The sequence below is a fragment of the Pteronotus mesoamericanus genome, unplaced genomic scaffold (assembly GCF_021234165.1).
Source record: "Pteronotus mesoamericanus isolate MK-2021 breed Mesoamerican mustached bat unplaced genomic scaffold, CSHL_Meso_final contig_64, whole genome shotgun sequence".
NCBI classification, from domain to species: Eukaryota; Metazoa; Chordata; class Mammalia; order Chiroptera; family Mormoopidae; genus Pteronotus; species Pteronotus mesoamericanus.
Window position 1 is genome coordinate 3,203,118 of NW_026555224.1, and position 26,105 is coordinate 3,229,222.

A 26,105-nucleotide genomic window follows, 5' to 3' on the forward strand; every position below is an offset into this window, starting at 1 on the left:
TGGATTCGATTCCAGTTCAGCCATGTATTAGCTGTGTAACCCTGGGAAAATTTACTTCTCTGAAGATCAGTTTCCTCCTCTGTATAATGGATTGTAAAAATCCCTGCACTTTTGACAGTTGAGAGTATTAAATGTTTTCAAATACATGCCTGGCATCCCACAGATGCAAAGCAAGAAAGGGTGATTCCTTTTCCTCATGTCTTCTTGTGATAGACTGATTATAAAGAAAAGATGTTCTTAATTTTAAACTTCGAAAAATATGAGTGCTGAACCTTATGCTATAGGAGGTTTCGCTCAAGATGTATCACTTCCTAATAATAGTAGTTAAAACTACCATTTATTGAGTGCTTATCCTGAGCCAGTATCCTACTTTACATATATGAATGCATTTAAATCCTCATCACAACCCTTATACATCTGCCCCATTTTATGGACGAGAAATCTGAAGTTCCACAAGGGAAGACAACTTGCTCAAAAGTGCAGGGCTAGGATTGGATCTGCCACCTCCAACCACTGTGATGAACATTCAAGAAGGGACCCTCAAGCCTTCATCAGGGCCCTCTACTTTGTCTCCTTGGCTTTCTCTCCCACTAAGCTGTATGATCCCTATGGGCAGGGCTGGGCTCCATCTTATTCTCCACTGTATCTCCTGGAACTTAGCAGTGGTTCAATAAGTATTTGTTAACTGAATAAATGAGTGATGGATTAACTGCATGCCTATCTTCCTTGCCCTAAATAGCAGCAAGTGCATGTTCTGCAAAAGCACCTTCCCCTCCTTGAGAGTTCAAGAAGTGCTTCAACAATCATGGACTTATGGGAACTGGTCCAAGCTGGCAGCACATTTTGCTGACACCTGTTTTGAAATAACCAGACCTTCAAACACATTGTCCCAACACCACCAGCGCCGTTTCAGGGGACTTGCAGCTCCACAGAAGATATCCCAGGAGATGAGCAACCTAGATATGACCACCCATAGCAACCATCCAGGTCTGTTAGATGCTAATCTGTCCTAGAGACTGGCTGAGGGTGAGTTGGGACTTGGATGGGCTCCATGTTCTGGATACCCTATGCCAGCGGCCCTCAACCCCCGGGCGCAGACCTGTCCTGGTCTGTGGCCTGTTAGGAACCAGGCTGCACAGCAAGAGGTGAGCAGCAGGCAGCAAGTGAAGCTTCACTTGCATTACCGCCTGAGCTCCGTCTCTTGTCTCCCTGCCATCCTACTGGCCCATCCGTGGAAAAACTGTCTTCCACAAACTCGTCCCTGCTGCCAAAAAGGTTGAGGACCCACTGCCCTATGGGCTCTCACCAGCCATATCAAGACATGAAGACGTTCTCCCTAGGCAACAAGATCCCTCCTTTATGCTAAGAAACTTCCAAGGATGTGTTAAATAGGAGTAATGTTTGTCTGATTCATTTCAAGTCTGCCATCACCCAGATGGGTCAGAGTGTCTAAGAAAGAAACTGTGGCCACAGGCTCTGAGTGAACTCACTCATGAAGAAGTGACTAATTCAGAAGCCACCACATATCCCAACAAACCGCAAGGGCCCTGTGCAGCCATGTGAAACAGAATCTGTTAATAGGAGGCTAAGTCAATCATTCAAACCTTGTTCCCTGCACCAGGGGTCCTGCAATATCTTATCTGGCCTAGGGTGGAGGCTAGTGGGGGTCAGGGTGGGGGGCTCACATTCAAGTAATCACCCTATTAAGTATGTGCTGGATACCCACAGGTTCATACCTGCCACCTCAGGAGCTCACAGTTAGTGTGGATTCAGGCAATAACACAGGTACATAACTAGAGTTTACCTAGGCCTTGACAAAGGCCCCTCCATAGGTGGTATGGGGTCCATGACAAAGAAGTTCCAGGCAGAGGAACATCCTTCCAAATGGCTTTTTTTTTTTTTTTTTTTTTTTGAGAGAGGGGAGGGAGGGAGACAGACAGGGAGAGAAACACCAACTGGTTGCCTCTTGCAGCCCCCAATTGGGGTCCTAGCCTACAACCCAGGCATGTGCCCTGACCAGGAATTGAACCAGTAACCTTTCAGTTCACAGGCTGATGTTCAAGTCACTGAGACACGCCAAACAGGGCCCAAATGGCTCTTCATTAAATAGTCTCCCCTTTGGCTAAGTTACATCCTCTCTGTGCTCCCTAATCCAGGCCCAGGTACTGCTCAGGTGGTACCCCACCCCCACAAGACTAAGTAATGAGATTGGGTAAGGGAGGGCAGGGAGACAGAGAAAAATGAAGACATCCAGAGAAAAGGAAGAGGCCTGAAGTGGACACCTAATGGTTTTTCTGGCTTGGTACCCATTCATCTCCTCTTCTGGTAAAATCACTGCCCCCCCATGCCAGTACCACCACCAGGCACCAAGTCTCAGTCCAAGTAGGTATGTGCCCCAGGCCTAGGTAATCAGTGTATTCCATCTTCCTGGCCACAATCATGCCTTGAGGCTGGATACCTCACTTGTTTGGACCAATGACAACCAGGTCCAAGGGTTTTATCAGGGACGGGGAGCTCTTTCGATCAATATCAAGCCGTGGGGGTCAGTCGTGAAGCCTGAGAAGAAAGTAAACTCAGAGCACCATAGAGAGCTGAAGAGATAGGTTCCTTATGACTCTGTTTTGAGTCCTGGGATCCAGCTTGACAGCTAATCTATCCCTGACTTTATCAGCTACATTAGCCAGTAAATCCCTTCTCTGCCCTAAGCCAACTGGAAAGAGTCCCAATCAAGGGCTCTCCCATCTGCCTGCTCTACTGGGAATACTGAGAGGACAAAGAGACTGGGGAAGGTAAATTGTCTGATGACAGACTGTCCCCAGGTGAGAGCCACCATGGAGACAGAGACCAGATGGCCTTTCCCAGGACATGCAATTACAACTATCAACACCCTTTCAAAGAGTATCAGTTCTTAACTACAGACTCGTTTTGTAATGGCTGTTGTTTGATCTTCTCAGCACCTTGCTCTGTTAATGGGCTTTGCCGTTTCTCCAGCATGGTGGGATGAAGTAAAGGTCTTGACCCAGATCAGGTTTATCATAGTGCTGCACACCCTTGGCCACACTGAGTGATCAAAGAGGGCATGGGATTCATGACAAACCACTGAGAACCTTTCTCTGGGATTTTCCAAATTGGAACTGGAGGGAAGAAGCCTTTCTTTCAGGGCCACCCAGTTGGGAGGATATAAGTCTGGAGCTGTCAGCTGCCACCTGCCACAATGCATGGAGAAAGCCCACTTACAGTAGGAGAAAAGCAAGTGTCTCCCAAGACACAGGCCTGGGAGAGCTTGCCCTCTCTGATGTCCTTAGTTTTTGCTGCCCAGCTAGAGACTAAATTTACAATCTACCTTATAGCTAAATGTTGCCATATGACAAGACAGTAGGAACTTGAGGGTCTGGTGACATGTTAGAGCGACTTACCTACTCTGGACCACCCGCCTATCTCTGCACTATTAGGTAAGAGAGAAATTACTTTCTATATTGTCTGAGCCACTGTATTTGCATGATCTCCTTGTTACAGCAGGCCCAGTCTGTTCCTTTATTAATGTGAAGATGAAAAAGATATAAAAACAAACAGCTCTGATGGGGTTTAAATCGCTGAGTATCACTGTCCCTTCAATATGATGTTATTACTTCTGGAGAGCCTTCTACATGCCAGAAACTATCCTTAATGCCTACATTTAATCTGTACCAGCCCTATGGCACACCACTGTAATTCCCACTGTACAGCTCAGAGACTGAGTAACTTGCCCTAGGTTCAAATCCAACTGCCTCCCAAGCTAGTTTTTCCCATGATTTGTTGTGTAAGTCAATAAAACTATCCCCACTTTTTTTTTTCCCCCTTAAACCACTTCAAGCTAGATTTCTGTCACTATAACAAAGCGGTTCTAATTGGGTTTTTGTTTCATCTAGTCTGTACATTCCTCTCTGGAGTGCCAACTATATGGTGCAGCATTTTTAGACACTATGAATGACTGCAAGCCAGACAATTCTCCAAAGACACCAGGGCACCATACAAGGAGATTGTCTTCTCAGAGGAGACACTAGGCTTCCTGCCTGTGCCAGACATCATTAGATGGTTCACCCAAAACTCATCTTCAATCCCCCATCTCCCTATCTGCCTGAAAACCAAAATACTCACTTTTTCAGCTCTCTGTACAGCCAGATAACACAATCTGGGGCAATGAGAGGTTTAACAGGAAGGGATTCCAGCATAGTAATTAAAGTGTGGGCTTTAGCCCTGGCCAGGTAGCTTAATTGGTTGGAGCATCACCCTGTACCCCAAAAGGTTGCAAGCTTGATTCGCAGTCAGGGCATATACCTAGGTTGTGGGGCAGTGGGGGCATGTATGGGAGGCAACTGATCAATGTTTCTCTCTCATATCAATGTTTCTCTCTGTCTCTCTCTCTCTGAAATCAGTAAATATATCTTCATGTGAGGATTAAAAAAAAGTATGGGCTCTAGAGACAGAATGCCTAGGTTCACTGCTGCATTAGTCATATAAAATAGGGCACTTTACTTAATCTCTGTTCCTTGAGGACAATTAAGTGCACAGATGTCGTGGTGATTGTGGAGATGAGAGGAAATAATAAATGTAAAGAACTCAGAAGAGCACCTGGTGTGTGATAAACACTGTGTTAGCAACTGCTGTTTGATCACCTATACATGCCAATATGGAGCAATCTCTAAGATATATTGTTAAGTCAAAGCAGCAAGGTGCCGAACAGCACAGCTCATGTTTGATCACATCTGTATGAATGTGGAGAGGCTGGTGTGTAGATATATACATACCTGCTTGTGCATATGCAGACTACCTGTGCTAGGAGAGACGAGAATCTGTTCAGGGTGGTCGTCTCTGGTATTCTGAACTGGGAAGACTTACTTCATTACTTGTCCTTTCTTAGCTGGATTGGACTTTTGGAATCATGCACTTGAGTTACTTAAAGATTTTCAAATTGTTTTGTTTTAGGAGGCTCAACCATTCTCCCCACTTTGTGGGCTGTTCACCAACAAAATGGACAGTTAAAAAATTATGGCAATTATATCTCAATAAAGCTGGAAAAACTTACAAAGAAAATGAACAGTTAGTTGCATAAAGTAGCAAGTATTCAAAAATAGGCAGGATGGTAACCTGTTGGACATGTCCTGGAAGATTTCTCTAGTGAGCAAAAGGTTATATTCTGCCAATTCTAAGATTCACCTTTTTGGTGGCACAAAAGGAGAAGGGGGCTGGATGAGAAGCCAGGGTATAATCAAACATCGCGTAACCATCACTGACTGCTGGTATGAGACAGGATGCACAGCCAGTGTGCTCCAAGGACAAGCTTGGCCCCTCTGAAGAGCATGAGCTGTAAAGCCAGACTGACATGGCTCTGACTCCTGGGTCAGCCACTTCTTCACTGTATGCATTGTACCAAGTTATCTAATTTTCTCATCTGTAAAATGTGAGCCATGAGCAGGTTAATGAATGTAAAGCCTGCAGTAGGGTACCAGACACATAGTAAAGTGCCTAAGGAATAGAGGTAGCCATCACTGGAAGGGGAGAATGATCTTTACTTCTTTAAATAACTGTTTGGTTGTCAATCTTTTAATGGACAAACTTAAAAAAAAAAAAAAAAAGACAAACCAGAAAGCAGTTTTACATTGAATGAGTGGAGATAATTACATATAGCTGTCAACCCATAAAGGGATATTGAGTCAGTACAGTGCCTGCTAGAGCCTAACCTCCAAGGCTAAACAGTTCCATCCTACTCACAGGAAATTCAGAGCATTAAGCAAGGCCAACATTCTCAGAACTTTACTTCTAGATCTTCCTTTTAAACCAAGAGGTCAGAGCAGAACCATGGAGGATGGTACTATTAGCCAGAAGACAATAAGAGTTAAGAGTGGCACTGGCGACTTCACTGACTGCTTGGGACTCTGTGCCACAGAGTGATTTTAAGAGGCCCCAGTGTATACATATGACTGGGCCCAAATACAGATATTTTGGTCTGAACTGTGAGGTGTGTGGCAATTAAAAGGAGAATTAAATGGTTACAGACCCGGGAACAGGTATCACAAACGCTATGTCTTCAATGAAATAAGGCATGTTTGGCTGCTCTCAAATACCTTGAAGCAAGGAGCGGCTGCCAGACTAGTCCATCCACATGGGAGATTCAAACCTGGGACTTCACAAAAATAAAATCTGGGTGCTGAGGGTCCCCCTTCTAGTGAAAGCCAAAGGCCCTCAAACAGAATGTTAAAAAGTCTTATGTTAGTCACCCTTGGTTAAAATGATAAAGTCATTTGGGAAAGAAGAGAAATACCAACTACCCCTCCTTTCTCATTTCAGTAGCCAACAGGAATCCGGGCTCTGAAAGGCCACAAATACTTTTCCTTCACAATTACATGTAATTGTAGTAACTGCCCAAAAATGTTAGCAGCAGGCAAGCTTAGAGTGACCCAGTGAGTGGCACTTGCTGTGGGAGTTTATGGCCAAGAGCAGCACACCAGCTTCGTAACATGCGCTTCGGGACAGAGCACTCTGCTCTGCACCTGGCCAGCGGCAGGACCCAGTCATCCACAGGACCGAGGGTAGGAGTATTGGGAGCAGATGATTCTGTGTCCCACATATAATGAATGGTATGAAGTGACTGTTAATAGATACAGTTTAAGCAGACCATTTGGAGACAATTCTTCCAGATGTTCTATACTAAAGTCTTAAGAGCTTAGAGCCAAGGATGATTGAGAAATTCCAAATAATTAAACAAGAAAAACCAACAACAGAAAAGGATGGGTAGAAGGTGTCAAAGACACAAGAGCTCTTTGTAGATGCTGACTGGCTCACTTTGTCCCCAAGTTTATCTTAGAGCTCAAGTAAATTCAAGACATGAGGCAGTGACATTAGACCTGTGTCAAGGGCAAAAACTTCTGGTAGTAGCTCTTGGTGACGTCAATCATCAGCTCCTGGGTACATTCTGGGAGCTCCCCTGAGAAGAGTCCTGGGGAAAGAAAGACCTGGTCAACCATGGGGAGTCAGGGGTGGCCTGCAGCTCTGATTCCTGTTTAAACCCGTTTGTGTAGGCACAAAATGTCAAAATGTTAGATTTCCCATCTTTGGTGCTAACAGAATATTTCCACTGATCATCTTCTAGATGATAATAATTTCTGTACTGGGGTGGGGGGATAAATAATACTGCTCTCAAAATGGAGAAATCTATTACAGGTAAAAGAGCTTAGCACATTATTGCATGATCTGAAGAGTTAAAACAACTCTGACTACATTGGAGGTTGCTCCAGACAAAGACTTGTCCATCCCTTGGATTCTGGTGTGACACTTCCTGGGCAAGCCAAGGTGAGCACTCTTAATTAAGATAAGAAACTGTCCTGTTATCCATACAATGAAATGAATCCAACCACCACCATACAAATATGGGTGGGAATAACAGAAATGTCCTATAAGAAAATAAAAGATTGGCATCCTATCGAAGGATATTCGTGAAAGAGGTACTCTCCTGCGCTATGGGTGGAACTGCAAACTCATACAACTGTTTTAAAGAGCAATTTAGGAATATCTAGCAAAATTTTTAAAGGTTCATACCTTGTCACCTGACAATGCAGCTTCAAGTATCTGTCCCACAGATAATGTTGCCCAATTGCACAATATATGTACAAGAGCATCAATGCAGCAGTTTCTAACTGTGAATAACCAGGTACTGTACGACTTCTAATGACACCCTACACCAGGGCACAGACTATTTACACTGTGCTACATTTATGCAATAAAAAACACATAATCATTAAAAGGAATGAAGTGAATCTCTACATACTGACAGCAACAATATGTCCAAGACGTACTGTTAAGAAACCAAGTTTCTGTACAGAATAAAATATTAGGCTTGTGTTTATAAGCGGCCACAATGGGCTATTACTTCAATCATGTCCATGATCTGCCTGGCTCCTGGGAGCCTCTTAGTTTTGGTTCCTGACCCAGATACTCTCTAAATGAGTTGCCTCACTTTGTTCCAAGACTGAGTTTCACACAAAGGAGTCCTGCAAAAATGTCCTGGTTTTCTTGCAACATTGTGCCTCTTATTAAAGATGGAGACTGCCAACTGTAGCATTTAGATGGTTAGCATTTGTTGTGAAACTACGTAAAACGAATATGGGAAGTATCTTATCACAGTGCAAAAAGTATTAAACTCTAAATAGGGAGTCTAACTGCTCATCAAGGCTTCCCCACTAACTTGCTCTTACACCTTGGACAACACACCCTCTCTAGGCCTCAGTTTCCTCATTTAAACAGTGATCTCTAAGGTTCCAGGCAGCTTGAATCCTTCACCTGAAGCTTCAAACACAGTGAAATACCCAGCAATGCTTCCCTGACTTCTGCCATCAGCCATAAATTGGTTCTAAGAACCTTCAATAAGTTAAAAGAGATTAAGAGATTTCTCTAGCTATGCACTTCTCATCTCAGACCAGATGCTTGCCTGATGATCTGATCTAGTACTTACTGGGACAATTAAGCCTTTTTTATAGTAGGAACCTGATATGGGGAGAATTACTAAAGATGTCTCTTCCTCCTCTGCAAAAGCAGAGATGCATAATATAGCAGAATGGTCAATTTCCTCCCCAAAGAACCTGGGTCGATGATGTTGTCCATCTTTGAAATCCATATTCAATGGTCTGAGTAATGAGGTTGTTTAAATTCGAAAAACAAGCTACCTGGTAGCAGAGATATCCATCTGTGAATTTGTAATGTGCCTGTGTATACATCACAGAATTTCAACCATGTAAACAACATGTATAAGAAAAGACACTCTCCTGGGGTAGAGGAGGATGTTAGGTTTCTGTCTGTCTTTGATTTCAGTGTTTTCCAAGCTTTCTAGGATAAGCATGTATTACTTCTGTTTCCTCATATGCTATGTAATCGGGAACTCTGAGCTCACGAGGGGCTTTACCTGAGAGCGTTCTGTCAGCCAAGGTCAAGAGGAGATGCATTTATTTCTCTCAGGTGTCCTAGAGTTGCCACTGCTCTCAGACCTGCCTAATGTTAACTTTTCAGTTTGCACATTCCTGGGCAGGGCATGAAGTATAAGTTCAAACCCCCAACTACGTCCTACCCGCAAAGGCCATAGTTAGAATTCTATGGAGAGACTTGCTTTGCCTACCTAGAGCCCAGGCCAAAAGAGGCATGCTTCTTTGTACTCTTCCTGTGCTGGTGGCAGACTTGTTCTACATCAACTTTTTACTGAGAGACCTCTTCAAGGGGCCTCTGCCAAATGTGGATGCAAGGTTTTCCTTCATCCCCACACAGTATGAAACCCTGGACCACTCTATTCTGAAGACAGTATCAACTGAAGCATTCTTACAATGTCCACTTACTTTCCTTTTTGCTTCTGACCCTTGATCATTTCCTTATCCAATTATGCATTTAAAAGAATACTTGTGCCCTGGCTGGTGTGGCTCAGTGAATTGAGCACCAGCCTGCAAACTAAAGGGTTGCCAGTTCAATTCCCAGTCAGGGCACATGCCTGGGTTGTGGGCCAGGTCCGCAGTACGGGGCAAGAAAGGCAACTACGCATTCATGTTTCCCTCTCTTTCTCCCTCCCTTCCCTTCTCCAAAAATAAATAAATCAAATCTTTAAGAAAAAGATACTTGTTATGATGTAAACATCATTCTTGTAGCAAGAAGAATTTTTAAGTTACACTAACATATTGTTAGAGGCAGAAATTGCATGCGCTGCTTTTGTGAAGGAAAATAAACTTTAGTTTTCATAATCAACACCCACAGTTACCTGGGCAGCCTGAGAAGACAGTGAATGGTGGGACTACAGTTTCTGGGGGTAACACTGTGTTGTCAAGAATTTTGCAGCAGTCTTTCAACACGCACCGACGCCCCTGAAATTAAAATCTTATTAATAGGAAATAGATCAAGAAATAAGAGTAAACATTGTCTGCTACATGGAAGACTATTTTATATTTTCATTTGTGATATCCTACAAAAGCCAGGAACAGTGACAAGAGGCTTGGCCACAATTCCCTACATCAGATGGTACCTGACAAGCAGGAGGTAGGACTGTGAGCATGAGTGTGTGTGTTTATGTGTGCGTGTGTATGCACGTGCAAGGGCTGTGTGCTGGGGACAATTCACATTATCTTAGGCATTACAGACTAGGTGAAATTCAGTCTTTCAAGGGCGCTGTTGAAGTTTCTTTCTCTCTTTTTTTGTGAATTTAATGGACATCTGTTTCACTTGTCCAACATTTGTTCTCCTTTTTGTCTGGTAACAGAACCTGTGTTTCCCTTGTGAACTACCTCTACACCCAGCTCAGCCCAGATGCTTCAATCCCTATCCCACATGCTAAACCCCAAGCTGGTCATGGCAACTGACTTGGGGAATTGACATTTGAGCCAAAAATCAGTCTAATGAATATCAATGTCAGGGTTTCTGTTGGGACCACTGGGAAAAGTTCTTCCCAATGAAGTTTCTAGAGGACAGAACGGAAGCCAGGAGTTGCCATCTTGTTTCCATGAGGAAAGACCTCTGCCTGAAACCCTCCCAGAGAAAAACATAAAAGGGAAGGAGACTGATTCTCATGACTTAAATTGAAGCCTACAGCCACTTGTGCAGGAAATTAGAATTCACTTCTATACTCGTAATTTGTATTAGCCCATCCATCCATCTGAAGGATTAGGCTGAACCTTATGCCTGTGTTTACCCACTGCCACCAATTTTCAGTTCTGTCATCATCCACAGCATTCTCAGGGCAAGAGATGAGGTCTGGGAGAGCCATCTGTTCCATGGGTTAAGGGCATGGAGAGGCTCCTGTATGCAGTTTAGAGGTGTGCTTCAGGCTACCTGCTATAAGTTTCATTCTTGGTTGACTTGTGTGTCTGTCTCCAGGACCTGTGATTCATTGTTCTCATCAGATGATCTGATGCAATATACCTGGCTGAGAATGGGGAATTCCTGACAAATACCAGGACAATGCTAACCTGTTGAGACCTTAGATTTTACCAAAGAATATGAAAGATACTTTCATTTGATTATGTCAAAATTTTCCCTATTATTAAATACCCAAGTTAGATGTATTTCCGAGAATTTCCAGGTAGGTTGCCAAATGATTTTTTACCTTTAAAAAGCTTATACCTCTCAGGTCTGAATTTTTTTAAATTTAATCTCTATTATATTTTTTCCATTACCATTTAGTTCCCTTATACCTCCCTACCCCCAAAAATCACCACACTCTTGTCCTTCAGTCCTTTTTCCTTTTTGCTCAATTCCTCCACCCCCTCGCCTCCCCCAGCCCGACCACTAGCTGTCATCTGCTCTGCATCTATGAGTTTGTCTCTGTTTTTCTTTTTAGTTCAATTTGTTCTTAATCTAAGGTCTGAATTTCTTAAGTGTCTACTAAGCTGTTTTCAACTGAGTGGACAATAACCTTGGCAATACTTGGCAACAAGTATTTGGCAACTTTAGCTCAGAAGCAAGTCATTACTGCAGCTATTTATCCTCCTTGTAAAGTTCTCTTCCATGAATCCCCTGATACTGGCAATTTCAAAAAATGCAGCAGCTGATCAGCTCCCTGGTGACTTCCAAATGAACTAAAAGATGATATCTAAGCTCCTAATAACTCAGGTTAAGCCCATGGTGCCCTGAATGAAAGGAAAGAGAACATGCTGTGTAAGACACAATACATTCACATACAGAGATCCGTGCACAGTAGATCCTGACAAAGAGGAACCAGGAACACAAATTCAGTGTGTACCGCCAGCCACCACACAGCCCATATGCACCTGCTTTGTCCACTGGTTGACCATTCTGGCCCACCCATGGAAATGATGCTTAACTGGGCTTTAGAGCATTCTGGGTAAATGGATCAATTAGGTAGCAGCAAAATAAAAAATGAAGGCGTTTTCTTAGGTATAATGGATGGCCAATAGCAGAGAAGGTTAACAGCTGAAACTACTTCTTTACTCTTTCCTGGAGAACTTTCCTGAAGGGGTCAAAAAGTACATGTTGCTAGCATTAAGCTACTGATATCTCCTGATGCAAGTTACTCAGCATCTCTGAGCCTTGGTGTCCTCCTTTATGAAACAGGACATAAAACCAGCCCGCAGGGATGCTGTCAGGATTACAGTCATAACTGTATAACTCACAGCACAACAACAGTGCCTACTAATAACAACTGTTGGGCTTTTCCTGAGGGCATCTGGGCAATTCTGATTAATACCTGCAACTTCATATATCCAAACAGAAGTCAGACTATCACATGGGATGTTGTAGAAAGGATCTATGTATCATGGGGCATTGCAGGCTCTAAAAGAATTAATTACTGCTAACTCTGAGATTCTAGAATTCTAAAAAAATCTTTCTCCTCACATTACTTGAGAATCTGTAAAGGTTCAGTAAATAAGTACTACTAATACTGAACAATGACTATGTCCTGACAGTCAACTGTTATATTGACAAGTGATCTGAGAATTGGAGCATGTGACCCTAGGACTAGAATTCCCCAAGCACTGGTAATAGCATTTGGATTTGAACCTTTCAGATATTTGTTCTAGGGCTAAAGGACAGGGCTAAAGGACTATGCTGCTATAGTGATATCTCCCCTTTGCCACGAGAAATATCAGAAAAACATAGCTGTGGCTTGGAAAGCCAACTTTTGTCAGAGTGAGAGGACAGGATGGATTTCACTATCTTCCTCCTTTCTTCAACAGAAGGCCAAACCAAAACTTTCTACCTCTAATATTAAGAAGTCTGCAGGAGAATATTTGGCAAAACAAGCACTTCCCTTAATCCTGAGTAATTAGTCAGATTGGAATGTTTTTTGCAGCAATGTGGTTCTTGCCTGCACTGTGACCTTTGCCATGCCCTTGTAGCTACTGGAATGTTAAAGTGCACAGTTGCTGCAAGATTTCTGATACTTTAAGGTCAAAGTCTTATCTAGAGCAGAAAGCTAGCTCTGTATTAATAGGTGCAGCCATTTAAAAACATGAGTAAATCTTGGCTTTTTCTAGAATCTGGCTTCAGGTACAAATTTAAAGTGAGAAAACATTTTCCCTAAATATTTAGGCAGTTTGGTCCCGATAATTAACATTCTCATAAATCCTAACTAAAATCAAGTTCTTCATTTATGAAAATACCAAGAAACCTAACCTTGTGAAGCTTAATGGGAACAAACTGATGCTGAGTCTCCCATGGACCAGGGTCCTACAGGTTCTACTGAGCAAATGGTTCCTGTGCCCCTTGCATGTCCATTACCCTCAACTACCTGCAGTTCCCCTGAAGTCATGTCCTGTGGTGACTCTGAGCCTTATATACGCAAATCTCTTAAATGAATTGCCCATACTCCCCCTGTCTATGAGCCTATTTCATCTCACCCTTCACTCACCCCTCCCCACCAGACTGTGTAAGATCCCTGAGGTAAGGCAACAAGTAGGCCACATAGCAGCATGACCATTCATACCGCCTGGGTTCAAATCCCAGCTCTACTCAATAGCCTCATCAATCCTCTGATATCGAAGATCTTCAGTCTTCTCACCTGCAAACAGGGATAAAACAGCACCTACCACCCTTGGATGGGTAAAAAGAATAAATGAAAAAATCGAAGGAAAGAGTTTAACATCATACAGAAGAGGTTTGATAAAGATTAGACTTGATTATAAATGCCTAGAAAAAAGCTCCAAATCCAATATAATGCCAGTAGACCAGAAACTACTTCTACCCTGTCTGGTCAGAGGAGCAGAGGCTCACTGATGTGAGACAGGAGCTAGAGAGGAAGTGAGGCCGCTTAGCCAGCCAAGTCACCATACTCACAATCACACAGTTCTTGCCAACATGAACGTAAGAGCCAATCTGAGCTGCGTTGACCACACAATCTTCCTCAATAAAAACATGGTCCCCGATATGTAAAGGGAAGAATGCAACGCTATAGAAAGAAAAGATGAATAAAGAAAGGTCAAATTGATATATTCTTGGTCAAGGCTTACAGAACTACAGATCCTAAACTCAACTTCATCATCTTATCTTAATAAGACTGTTCTTAGCAAGGAAAGAATCCTCCGGCTAGGGAAATTCTATAATTCTACTACCTCAAAATAAAAAAAAATTAGACCAAGGAAACAGCAAGGCAGAAGGGGAACGATATTTTAAGCTAAAAGAACTGGCACCAAATACAAATGAATGAATGTGTATTTGGTGCCAGGAAGCAGGGATGAAAGGAAGCTCATCCCTGCTTCCTTTGAAAATGCTCACAGGTCACATTTTTAGTAATTTGCTCTATAATACATTAGGGGGCTGACATCAGGTTTGTGGGATATAAATTCTAGCACCCAACATTCTGAAAATGTATATGATCATTCATTTTATTGAGTGTCTACTATATGCCAGAAACTGTGCTAGGAAATGGGGATACAATGGCCAGGATAAGCTATGAAATCTGCCCACAAGGAGCTTACAATCAAGAGAAGAAACAAGATTAAATAAATGATTATACAGTAAGTAGTTAGTTACACGGAGGAAAAATACCATGTCATGTGAGTATGTAACAAGGAGACTTGACCCAGAATGGAGGTTTGGTAAAAGCTTAATTGAGAGTAACATATAAGTCAAGACTTGAATGTGAGTTAGTTAGTAGGATTTCTGCAGGCTTTTAACATTGTTCTCAGTCTCCGGGATTCCTCAAGTGTCACGAAGAGTGGTTCTGTGATCATATTTACAAGTAATTTCTGTACCTTGGGATGGAAAATATTTGGGTTAGAATTAAAATAAAGTAGCTGGGTGCTCACTGACTCTTTCCAGTCCTGTGTTTTATTCTGTCAGGAGTATTTTGTCAGAGATGATATCTGTCCTCCATGGACCTATAATTTCTTTAAATTTTCCTTGATTCATTCACATTTTTAGTCTGTACACTTTGTGAGGCAATGAAGTCCTTGATCTCATCATAGTCTACAGCAGTACTGCCAGTTCTTTAATCTTAATTAACAATTCCAAACTTTATACCATTATCAGGTTCTAGTATTCAGACATGCATATGCAAAGGAGGAAATCCACATTACTCTCTATTCAAGAGTTGTTGCTATTTACACTTTCATATTTCAGTATTTCTCATGTGGACTATTCTTATTTACACACACCTTCAACTCACCAACAAACCCCTTCTATATGCCAGACTCTAGGCTAGGAACTGGGGATACAGTAGCAAGGATAAGCAATGCAATGTTCACCCTTTAAGCTTTTCTTGGACCATATCTACTCCAATAAGGCCATCAGCAGAAGGTGGAATCAACTCTAGCAGAGTATCAATCACTGCATAAAACCACAAAATGGGACCTACCACAAGGTTTTCTGGTTTCTCCCAATAGTCTTCTGAGCTAAAGAGTGAATGGTTTCCTCTGAATAATTTAGAGTGACTCCCTACTCCAAACCCTGTATACCATGGAAAGCCTGGAGCCCAACATCATTATGCAGGGTTATTCCTGCGTGATATGCTCCTAGGTATTAGAGTTAGTCTGAGTTAGTGACTCTCTTTTCAGTTCTTCCCTTACCTTGTTCATACCCATGTGACAGGAGTGTCATGTTAGATAGTGACAATTACATTATAGTATCACATTATATAGTAGCTATGTGTTTACGTAAATGATTCTACCACTAGGTTTGAAGAACCTTGAGGCCAGAATGCTGTTTAATCTATCTTTATATGCCCTTCTTATAACTTACTGCTTGTTGAATTACTAGATGAAATGCAGATGGTGTCACAGGTAGAACTAGGAGAGGAAATTAGCCAAGGGGAAAAGAGGCAAGGAGAATACCACTGCAGGAGGTATAGTGGTCAGTTTTCCTGCACTGCCCATGTCCTTTCTTGGACAAGCCTTATCCCTGCTGTGAGATCAGTGGGCCTGACTTGGCCTGCCCGCAGGGTTGCAGCTATTTAGACCAGGAGTGGACACTTAACTCACGCTAAGCCAATCAGATTCCCCCTCTCATGAATTTGAAATAAGATCTAAGATCTCTAGTTGGTATCTGTTGGAAGTGTAAATGGAAAAATGATATAAATATGGGGCTGGCAGCAAGGTTGGCTCCTGGAAGAAAGGGGGAAGACACAGCTAACCTGAGGGGGAAGAGAGGAAAGCAGAGGTACAGAGAAGGACAGATAAGAAATAGTGTAATTTTGGAGACAGAAAGTACTGGGTATAGAGAATAGTTGTCTTGATTCTGGCTAGGTGACTAGTATGAGTTCTAGTCCCTCATAAGGCTTGGTCCCTTTCTCTACCCTTAGGTTCCATCAAATATTCCTATGACTGTTTAATAAGAACCACCTTTGCCTTTGCCAGCTTAAGTAGATTCTGTTTCTGGTACCCAGCCAATCTCAACTAGACTAGGACAACCACCACCTGAGTTCTGCCCATTATGGTGAATCCTTACTCAGTGTCACCAGCAACAGCATAGACCCATTCCTTACACCACAACTGAACACATGGATAACACAACCAGTAGCAGGAGCTTGCCCAACAGTGAAAGAAGACAATTAAGTTACATACCCTTTGCTGAATTTCTTGAATGGTGGCCTTATGACACTCCGACTTTTCACAACACAGTGACGTCCAACTCTTACATTTGCCAGATCCCCTCGGATAATACAGTCATTCATCACAATGGTCTATAAAACAAAGCACATTTAAAAATTATCAACATAGATGAAAACGTAGTAACAAAAAAAAGAGCAGGCAATAAGACAGTGACTGAGACTTGTACTTTGATCTACTGAGTCACATGTAAGGTTAAGTCCTTGTTTAAACCTTGATATGAACAAACAAACTACAAAAGAAGATCTTAAGATACTGGAAAGAGTAAATATGAACTGAAGATTAGATAACATTAGGGAATTACTTGTAAGGGAATTGCCCTCATAACAGTGACTGCATGGATTGTTATTAAAGTTTGTTCTCTGTGGCTTTCTTCACAAGCCATGTAGAGTGACTTTTATCTGAGTTACTATGTGGGTCACAAGGGCAAATTCAGCCACAAATTCCCAGAATTTGAGTTCTGACCCAATGGGAAATTGGGATATGCCAACAATAGCATTTACAAAAATGATGTCATGATCAGAAATTAGGCTTACATACATAAAAGTGTGATGGAGGAACTGAAGGGAATAATTGATGACTGAAATTACCAAAACAGTGATGTTTTGTGGTTTCCTCCTGACTGAGTGGGCCAGTAGGAGCTTCAAGTTGTCATTGGAGATGAACATATTTCTTTCACAACATCAAAAATTGGTTCCCTTATTGATGTATATTGAACCAAGGACCTAGAATACTTATAAGTATTTTATTATCTTGTCCAGGACCTGAAGAATTTGGTCTTCAGTCTTATTAGGTTACACTTCAAGGTTAAACCAATCTAGATTGAATACCTGTATGGATGCAAGAGGGTGGGAGTACATGTTTTCCATTACCATTATCAGGAAAGATTTGTGTATATCAGGTCAATTTTTTTAATACATTATAAAAGATTATCTTTTTTTAAAGATTTTGTTTATTTATTTATTTTTAGACAGAGAAGAAGGGAGGGAGAGAGGGAAAGAAATATCAATGTGTGGTTGCCTCTCACACACCCTGTACCGGGGACCTGGCCTGCAACCCAGGCATGTGCCCTGATTGGGAATTGAAACAGCAACCCTTTGGTTTACAGGCTGGTGTTCAATCCACTTAGCCAAACCAGCCAGGACAAAAAAGTGTCTTTAATAAATATAAAATACAATTTTTATTGTTTTAAAAAGATCTGAACGTGTGAAAAAAAATAAAACTGCGTGTAGCTGAAGATGTTCCCCTTACATTACCAGCTTTACCCTGAACATCCTATGAATAGGTCTCACTGGATGAACAAACATTTATTGGGAACACCTCTAGTAGACTTAAGTTATGCACCTCCTCAGATTTACTCAGATCCACCTGTTCCTAATCTGTGGCTGCTTGCTCAATGAGAGTCCTGGCTGCTCCTGACTTTGTCTTATCTGGTAACACAACTACCTCCAACTTCATACTCCCAGAGGTTCTGGCTCTTCTCCCAATTTCTGGACTCAGATTAAGTGCTGCAGCGCAGGGTGTGATACCTGACTTCCCCAGAGATTGCCCGGAGGGGTTGAATAACACAACCCAGAAATTTGGGGGAACTAATTCCCCATACTTGGTACAGAGTAGGCATTCTTGAAATATCTATTGAATTAATGAAGGAATGGGGCAAACAAAAAAAGTGCATATGGCTGGGGTGGCAGTTGGAAAAGTAAAGAAGGGACCAGATCATGAGGACTTCTGTACACTGATCATAGAAGCTTAGATTTTTTTTTTCCTAGAGGATATACATAAGGAATCAATGAAAGATATTAAGCTGTGGATTTAAACAAGTGAATGTTCATTTTAGAAATATTACTTTTGAAGCAGTCTAAAGTCTGAATGAAGGAGGCAGAAACTTCCACTGGAGGTAAAGTGACCCTTTAGATGACTACTGTAGATGAAGGTAAAAAGAGATAATGAACCTTACATAAGGCAATAGCTGTGCGTGAAAAAAGGAAGTAAATTGGAGGTACAGAAATCTGACCAAGCCTCCAGATCTAACTACCAATTTACAGGGAGGAAGGGGGATAGAGAACTCTTTAAACAACCCTATGTAATTACAATCAGCCAAATTTAGAAATCTGAAAATCCTACTGAAGAGTGATCCAATTTCCTCAACATAAAAATGGTAAGGGGGGGAAAAGAGGTGGAGAAAAAGAGCTGACAGATTAGCAAGACTTAAAAGAGACATAGCAACCAAATGCAATGTGTACTTGACCTTGTTTTGGATCCCATTTTAAACAAACCAAATGTAGAAAGATATCTTGAGATACTAGAAAGACTGAAAATGGACTGAAGATTAGATGATATTAGGGAAATAGTTTTTTTGAAAATAATTATAATAAGGGTACTCTATTATTAACTCTTTAAATATTAGTGATACATATTCAAAGTATTTATGAATGAAATATACTTCTTGCAATTTGCTTTGAAATAGTCCAGCTCCCTTCCCCTACCCTGGTCAAAATAGGTGTGGGTTTGGGGAGGGTCAGTACAGAGATGAAACAAGAATGTCAGAATCTGGCTAATTGTAGAAGCTGGTGAATTCATTTTATGTTCTCTCTACTTTTGTTCATGTTGTAAATAATAATACTGCTCATATAACAAGGAATGAACTACAAATTCACTGATACATGCAAGAAGAACATGGATAAGTCTGAATGACCTTATGCTGAGTGAAAGAAGTCAGACATCAAACATTACGTAATTCCAATTACATGAAACTCTGGAAAATGGAAAACTAATCTATATTAATTTTACATCAATGGTTACCTGGGGCCAAGGAAAGGAGGAGGATTGGCTGCAGAAGGCACAAGAAAACTAGGATGATGGAAATATTTTATATCTTGATTGTGGTAGTGGTTGTGTAGCATCAGTCAAAGCTTGTCACCCTGCCAGTGTGGCTCAGTTGGTTGGAGCATCTTCCTGTAGACCAAAAGGTTGTGGGTTCAATTCCCAGTCAGGGCACATACCCAGCAGGCAGGTTTGATCCCCAGTTGGGGTCCATATGAAAAAGCAACCAATAAATGTTTGTTTTTCTCTCACATTGATGTTTTTCTCTCTCTTCTCTCTCTCCCCCACCATTCTCTCTAACAGCAATGAAAAAAATGTCCTCAGGTGAGGATAAAATGTTAAAAATATTTGTCATACTACACACTTAAAATGAACATATTTTACTGTATGTAAATTACACTTCAATAAAAATAGTTTTTTAAATGATACATTATAAAATGTTAAAAAAGAAAGAGAATCTATACAACTTAGTCATTGTTTAGATGTTGGGGGTAAGAGAGTCTAGAATGGGGTGAGCAAGCCTTGGGATCAGACAAAAAATTCATTTGAAATGTTGACTTTAAGATTTCTGTGGGAAGACCAACGGGTAGTTCTAAATAAATATTTGGGGCCCAGGACAGAAGATCATGCTAAAGAGGCAGATGGAGACACCTCGCATATAGGTGAATTTAGATAAATCAATGACCTGAACACCAGGCTCTGATAGGACACTAAATGGGAAATGGACTCATACCTGGAAGAGTTAACCAATCTCACCTGCTTTTGTTCTGTCTGTAAAAACATCTACCAGTGGGGAAAGGGGGTGGGTGTAGGTAGAAGAGCATATAGGAGAGATAAATTGTAATGGAAAAAATACAACAAAAAATAAACTATTAAAAAAATCTATCAGTAAAAAGAATCTTTCGCATATGCTGCTGATTGTAAAGCATTACAGTTCTTGGTTTTTAAAAGCTATCTTCTTCAAGCTAAAAGAGAGGTCTATTTCTAGCATATACTTCTTTTATCTGAGAGACTTGATTTACTTCAATCATTGTTTTCAGTTTATGTTCCCATCTATAATCAGAGAAAATGACTGTCTTTGCTTTTAGAAGGAAACAGAATTCCCAAGAGTTCTGAATAGTTGGTAATAGGTATTGTAATTTTATTGTGTTTTAAATAAAGATAACAATCGTAATCTGGAAATAAAGAAAATCCATGTACAGTGGTGTCAGCCTAAATTATACTCCCACTGAAGAAGCAAACACACAGAAAACATAAGTAGTAAATCGTATCACAAGTGGTAAAGAAATTTAGCAAGAGGGACTTGTAAATCCTGGCTTCCTATTTATAAAAGGTGGAGCTGAAAAAGAGAAGTGATTCAAAATAGAGACAACAGTCTATTAAAATGAAGGGAGGTGCCAATAAGGACCTTACAGGGAAGAAAATGGTACTGAGGTAGAGTCACTGCACTGAACAGGAATAAGGCATAGGTAGAAGTTGGAGGTATAAGGATAGCACCTGGAAACCTGTTTTGTTTGGCCAATGGAGCATTTTTATCATATAAATTAGCTGTTATTATTTGAAGAGTGGGATGTTTTGCATTTTTTAAAATTCAGATTTCTAGTTTCTTTTGAGAGAATCGGAAGCTCTGGAAATACAGGCCTGTTTTCTCACTTGAAACAATCAGCTTGGGCTTAGCTAGGTCATGTATTCTCCCAGGTTACCAGGCCCCATCACTCCATTGTTTGCACCCAGTCCTTTTTACTCATTTGATCGCTGTCTACTCCTACAGGCACTGTGACACCTGATATGGGAGCTCAGAAAAACAGAAATGTCTTATTTCTAAAAGGGACAGGAGCTGAAAACATATATGGATTGTTCATAGTAGCAAAATTGGAAACAATATAAGTATCCACCAAACAGATGAGCGGAATAAATGGAACTGTACATAGCAGTGAAAATGCACAACCACATGAATCTTAGAAACAAATACTGTCATATAAGTGTTTTCTGTTGTCATTATTATGACAATTACATGTAAAAAAGTCACAGAAAACCGAGTAATGTTAAACAATCTTCATATATATTATTTAGGGATACATATGTATACAAGAAAATATTTTTTAAAATAAAGAATTCATATGACATGATGTTCAGGATAGTGGTTTCCTCTTGGAAGGAGGCAAAAGGAGGAGATAGGAGCAGAACATAAAGGTAGCACTGTATTATACACGTTATGTTCCATTCTTCAATTGGGGGGGGAGGTTCATGGTGTTAACTTAATTTTTATGTTTTATAATAATATATTACATATTACTCTTCTGTGTACATCAAATACCAACTAAAATTCCTTCTTAAAAAGAAACAGATAGGACTGCAGGAAGGGGGGGTAAAAAGGGACTAAATAGCAATGGAAAAAAATACAATAAAATTTTTTAAAAAAATAAAAAGAAACAGATGGCCCAAACCACCAAACAGTCTTGAAAAAGGACAAAGTTGGAGGACTCATATTTTCTGATTACAAAATAACTACAAAGCTACAATAACAAAAGTAGTCTAGTACAGGGGTACTGACATAAGGACAGACATATCAACCAAGGGAACAGAACTGAGAGTCCACAAATAAACATATACATCTACGGCCAATTGGTTTGCTACATGATGCCAAGACCATCCAATGGAGAAAGAATAGTCTCTTTAACAGACGGCACTGGGACAACTGGATTTCCATATCCAGAAGAATTAATGAATTAGGACTTCCTACATCACACCATACACAAGAATTAACTCAAAATGTACTAATGACCTAAATACAAGTCCTAAACCCACAAAACTCTCAGAATAGAGTAAATCTTTGTGACCTTGGGTATGACAATAGATTCTTAGACATGACACCAAAACTTGAGCAACAAAAGAAAAAAAATAGGTAAATTGGACTTCATCAAAATTAAAAACTTCTGTGTATCAAAGAACATCATCAAGAAAGTTGAAAGAGCCCTGGCCAGGTAACTCAGTTGGTTAGAGTGCAGTATTGATACCCAAGGTTGTCGGTTCAATCTCTGGTCAGGGCACACACAAAAAGCAACCAAGGCCCCGTCCAAGTATCTCCATTGACCGGAGCATCGTCCCACACACCAAAAGGCTGCAGGCTCCATTCCTGGTCAGGGCACATACCCAGGTTGTGGGTTCAGTCCCAGGTCTGGATGCATATGGGAGAAAACTGATAAACATTTCTCACATCATTGTTTCTTCTTCTCTTCCTCCCTGCCTTCATCCTTCTCTAAAATCAATAAAAATATTCCTGGGTGAGAATTAAAGTTATTTATTTATTTATTTTTAAGAGTTTCTTTTTCTTTTTTTAAGAGTACTTATTTATTTATTTTTAGAGGGGAAGGGAGAAAGAGGGGGAGAGAAACAACAATGTGTGGTTGCCTCTTGTGCACCCCCTACAGGGGACCTGGCCTGCAACCCAGGCATTTGCCCTGACTGGGGATTGAACCAGCAACCCTGTGGTTCACAGGCCGGCACTCAATCCACTGAGCCACACCGACCAGGGCAAGAATTAAATTTTTTAAAAAAGAAGCAACCAATAAATGCATAAATAAGTGAAACAACAAATCAATGTTTCTCTCTCAGATCAAATAAATAAAATTTTTTTAAAAAATAAAGTGAAAGATAATCTCAGAATGGTACAATTAATTTGCAATCATGTATCTGATAAGAATTTAATATCCAGAATATATAGAGAACTCCTACAACACAACAATGAAAAGATGACAATTTAAAAGTGGGCAAAGACATTTCTCCAAAGAATATATACAAATGGCTAATAAGCAATCAAAAGCTATTCATCAAGTCCTGGCTGGTGTGGCTCAGTGGACTGAGTGGTGGCCTGCAAACAAAGGGTTGTCAGTTTGATTCCCACTCAGGGCACAGGCCTGGGTTGCAGGCCAGGTCCCCAGTAAGGGGTGAGTAAGAGGCAACCACACATTGATGTTTCTCTCTCTCTCTTTCTCCCTTCCTTCCTCTCTGTCTAAAAATAAATAAATAAAATTTTTAAAAATTTTTTTAAAAAGAAAGCTATTCATCATCATTAGGGAAATGCAAGTCAAAAACTACAATGAAATACCATCCATACCCACATCCAAAAAACAGAAAATAACAAATGTTAGTGAAGATGTGAAGAAACTGGTACTCAATTGCATTGCAGAGGGAATGTAAAATGGTTTAGTCCTTATGGAAAACAGTTACAAAGTCACAAAGCTCAAGATAGAATTACCATAAGACTCAGCAATCCCACTCCTAGGTAAATACCCAAAAGAACTGAGAACAGGTACTCAAACAGATACTTGTACACCAATGTTCAGAGCAGCTTTACCCACAATAGCCAAAAGGTAGAAACAACCCAGAAGTGTTCAACAAATGAGTGGATAAACAAAAATATGGTACATACATACAAGAGAATATTATTCAGCCATGAAAAGAGTATGTGCTACAACATGGATGAACCTTGAAAAAATCATGCTAAGTAAGCCAGAACCGCCCACCCCCAAAGAAAACCCCACAAATACTATATGATTCCTCATAAATGAAATATCTGGCATAGGCAAATTCACAGAAACAGAAGTAGGCTGAGGTTACCATGGATTAGGGGCAGATGGGGATGGGGAGTCATTCCTTAATGGGTAGAGATTCTGTTTGGAAGATTAGAGTTTTGGAAACAGATAGTGGTGATGGTGGCACCACATTGTGAATGCAATTTTTGTCAATACATTGTATACTTAAACATGATTAAAATGGCAAATTTTGTTATATATTACCAGAATAAAAATTAAATCTTCCCTACAAAATCACAGAAAATGTTTTAGAATTAGCTGAAGGATTTCCAAAACACCTCTGTGCATTTGCTAATGAGTCAGATGGAGTTAAATGAATTTCCTATTGCTGTGCAAAAACAGTGTGTCTGTAACTACTAATTATATCTAGTTACTAAACTATAGTTCTTCTTCATTAAATCTCATGATATGATGGGCTAGTGAGGACAGTAACTGTGTCTCTACTGAAAATATTTGTGATCTCTTGATTACAGTGAGACTATATTCCCTCTGGAGATTAGAGATCTAACATTTCAAGGAAAATTGAGTATTCCAGATAATAGGAGACAGAGACTTCAGTGTTTATTAATCTCAAATATAGGTTGATATTTTCTCTGGTTCTGCAGTATTCTAATATTATTTCCAAGTTTATATTATGTCTGATATATATATTCCTATTATTATATATTATATTCCCATATATTATATATATATGTCTGCTAATTCAGTGTATTCATACTACAAGACTGAGCCTTTCATATTCCGTTCTACAAATTTGTCTCAAATTTTACTTTCTAAATTCTCACATTAATTTTAAGATTCAGTCAATACTGAATCATTATTATTAAACAAATAACTATATTAATGTAGTATTACTTTAGTTTCTATACTAAAATAGTTTGTTACCTATTTATGTTTTATGTCCAGTAGTTCAATATTGTGTAATAATTTCAGTTCTGGGTGCCACTGTATTGTGTTCCTGGCATAAAAGGAAAAAGGCTTTCTGTTGTCTTTTCTTATTGAATCTTTTGTAGTTAATGAATCCAATTTGAAAAATTAAAAACAAGAGAATTTTTTAATGTACAGCAATACATGGCAATATTTTACCTGTCCTGCCGTGATAATTTATGGAAAGTAAGCAACAGTCTGCATCCTGGAGGTGGCTTTATCCCTTACCTTGCCATTGAGAACGATGTTCTGACTTCCGCACAACACTGACTGGCGACTAACTTTGTTCCCAGATGCCTAAAAAGAAACAGCACGAAATGAGGGGGAGAAAGCTAAGTGGGTTTTGGGATATAGATCTCCATCAAGAAAGTTCATACTAGAGAGAAAAGGACTTGAAATACGATGTAGTCTACACTCCGATGAGTCCAAAATTTCAATAAAGAAACGGTGGAATGAATAGGAAACGAGTCAGAGAATGGATTCAGAATTTGGATGTGGTAGGTCTCTCTGTAGCCTACTGACATCAGAGGCATGGATTCAAGCCCCAATTCTATACCTCGATTTTAAAACCCTAAACCCATGATAATGACTTCACCAGTATCACACAGTTGTGAGAATTCAATGAAAAGCAATAGTAGTAACATTGACTGAGCAATTTACACACATCATGTATTGACTATAAATAACCGTACAATCTTTAGCACATAGTAATAAGTTATGACTGTTGTTTTTCTTTTTAATAATATTTAAAAGCCCGAAGCCGGGAGCTGGAATTAATACGATGGACGAGATTTGTCCTGCTTTCTGAAAAGCATTTTATCTCTACGAGTAAATCAGAATTAAATGAGAAAGCCTAAACTGGCCATTTAAGGAATAAACAACAAGGCCGGGCCATACACGCCCATACATGCCACAGGGACCCGCCGGGGTGGGTAGGGACAAGAAGCGGCACCGGCCCCAAAAGGACACAGGCTTGGAAAGGGAGAGCCGATGTGCGGACACGCGCGCACCGTCTCGATGTACTCGGATTTGTTGTAGAGCAGCTCGCCCAACTCCATGGCCACCAAGTCCTTTAAGCAGCTCCGGCGAGCTTCTGTCAAAGACTGTCAGCACTTCTGTCCGTCCGGGATGCTGACTACTTCCGGCGAATCCTACACTTCCGCTCCCAGGAGGACTCGGGTCTCATCAATAG

At 40.5% G+C, this 26,105-nt stretch overlaps 1 protein-coding gene and 1 pseudogene across 1 annotated transcript; one reads left to right on the forward strand and one right to left on the reverse strand.

Annotated features, from left to right (window-relative positions):
- Window positions 1-1,963: 1,963 nt before the first annotated feature.
- Window positions 1,964-26,058, reverse strand: DCTN5 (dynactin subunit 5). The gene is made up of 6 exons (XM_054580894.1): window positions 25,924-26,058; window positions 25,142-25,210; window positions 16,524-16,642; window positions 13,801-13,912; window positions 9,773-9,875; window positions 1,964-6,976 (listed from the first exon to the last, which is right to left on the reverse strand). Exons 1-6 carry the CDS (start codon window positions 25,969-25,971, stop codon window positions 6,879-6,881), a joined length of 549 nt encoding a protein of 182 aa, XP_054436869.1. The 5' UTR covers window positions 25,972-26,058; the 3' UTR covers window positions 1,964-6,878.
- LOC129076736 (protein mago nashi homolog) lies at window positions 16,952-17,389 on the forward strand (annotated as a pseudogene).
- Window positions 26,059-26,105: the final 47 nt, after the last annotated feature.

Excerpts from the sequence above, each read along its gene's own strand:
- DCTN5 (XM_054580894.1), bottom strand. The coding sequence starts at position 25,971 with ATGGAGTTGGGCGAGCTGCTCTACAACAAATCCGAGTACATCGAGACG. Across the intron at positions 9,876-13,800 it reads TTGGCAAGAACTGTGTGATT|GGGCGTCGGTGCGTGTTGAA; the intron begins GTGAGTATGGTG and ends TTTTAATTTCAG. Across the intron at positions 6,977-9,772 it reads TGTCTTCTCAGGCTGCCCAG|GACTCTTCTCAGGGGAGCTC; the intron begins GTAACTGTGGGT and ends TTCTTTCCCCAG.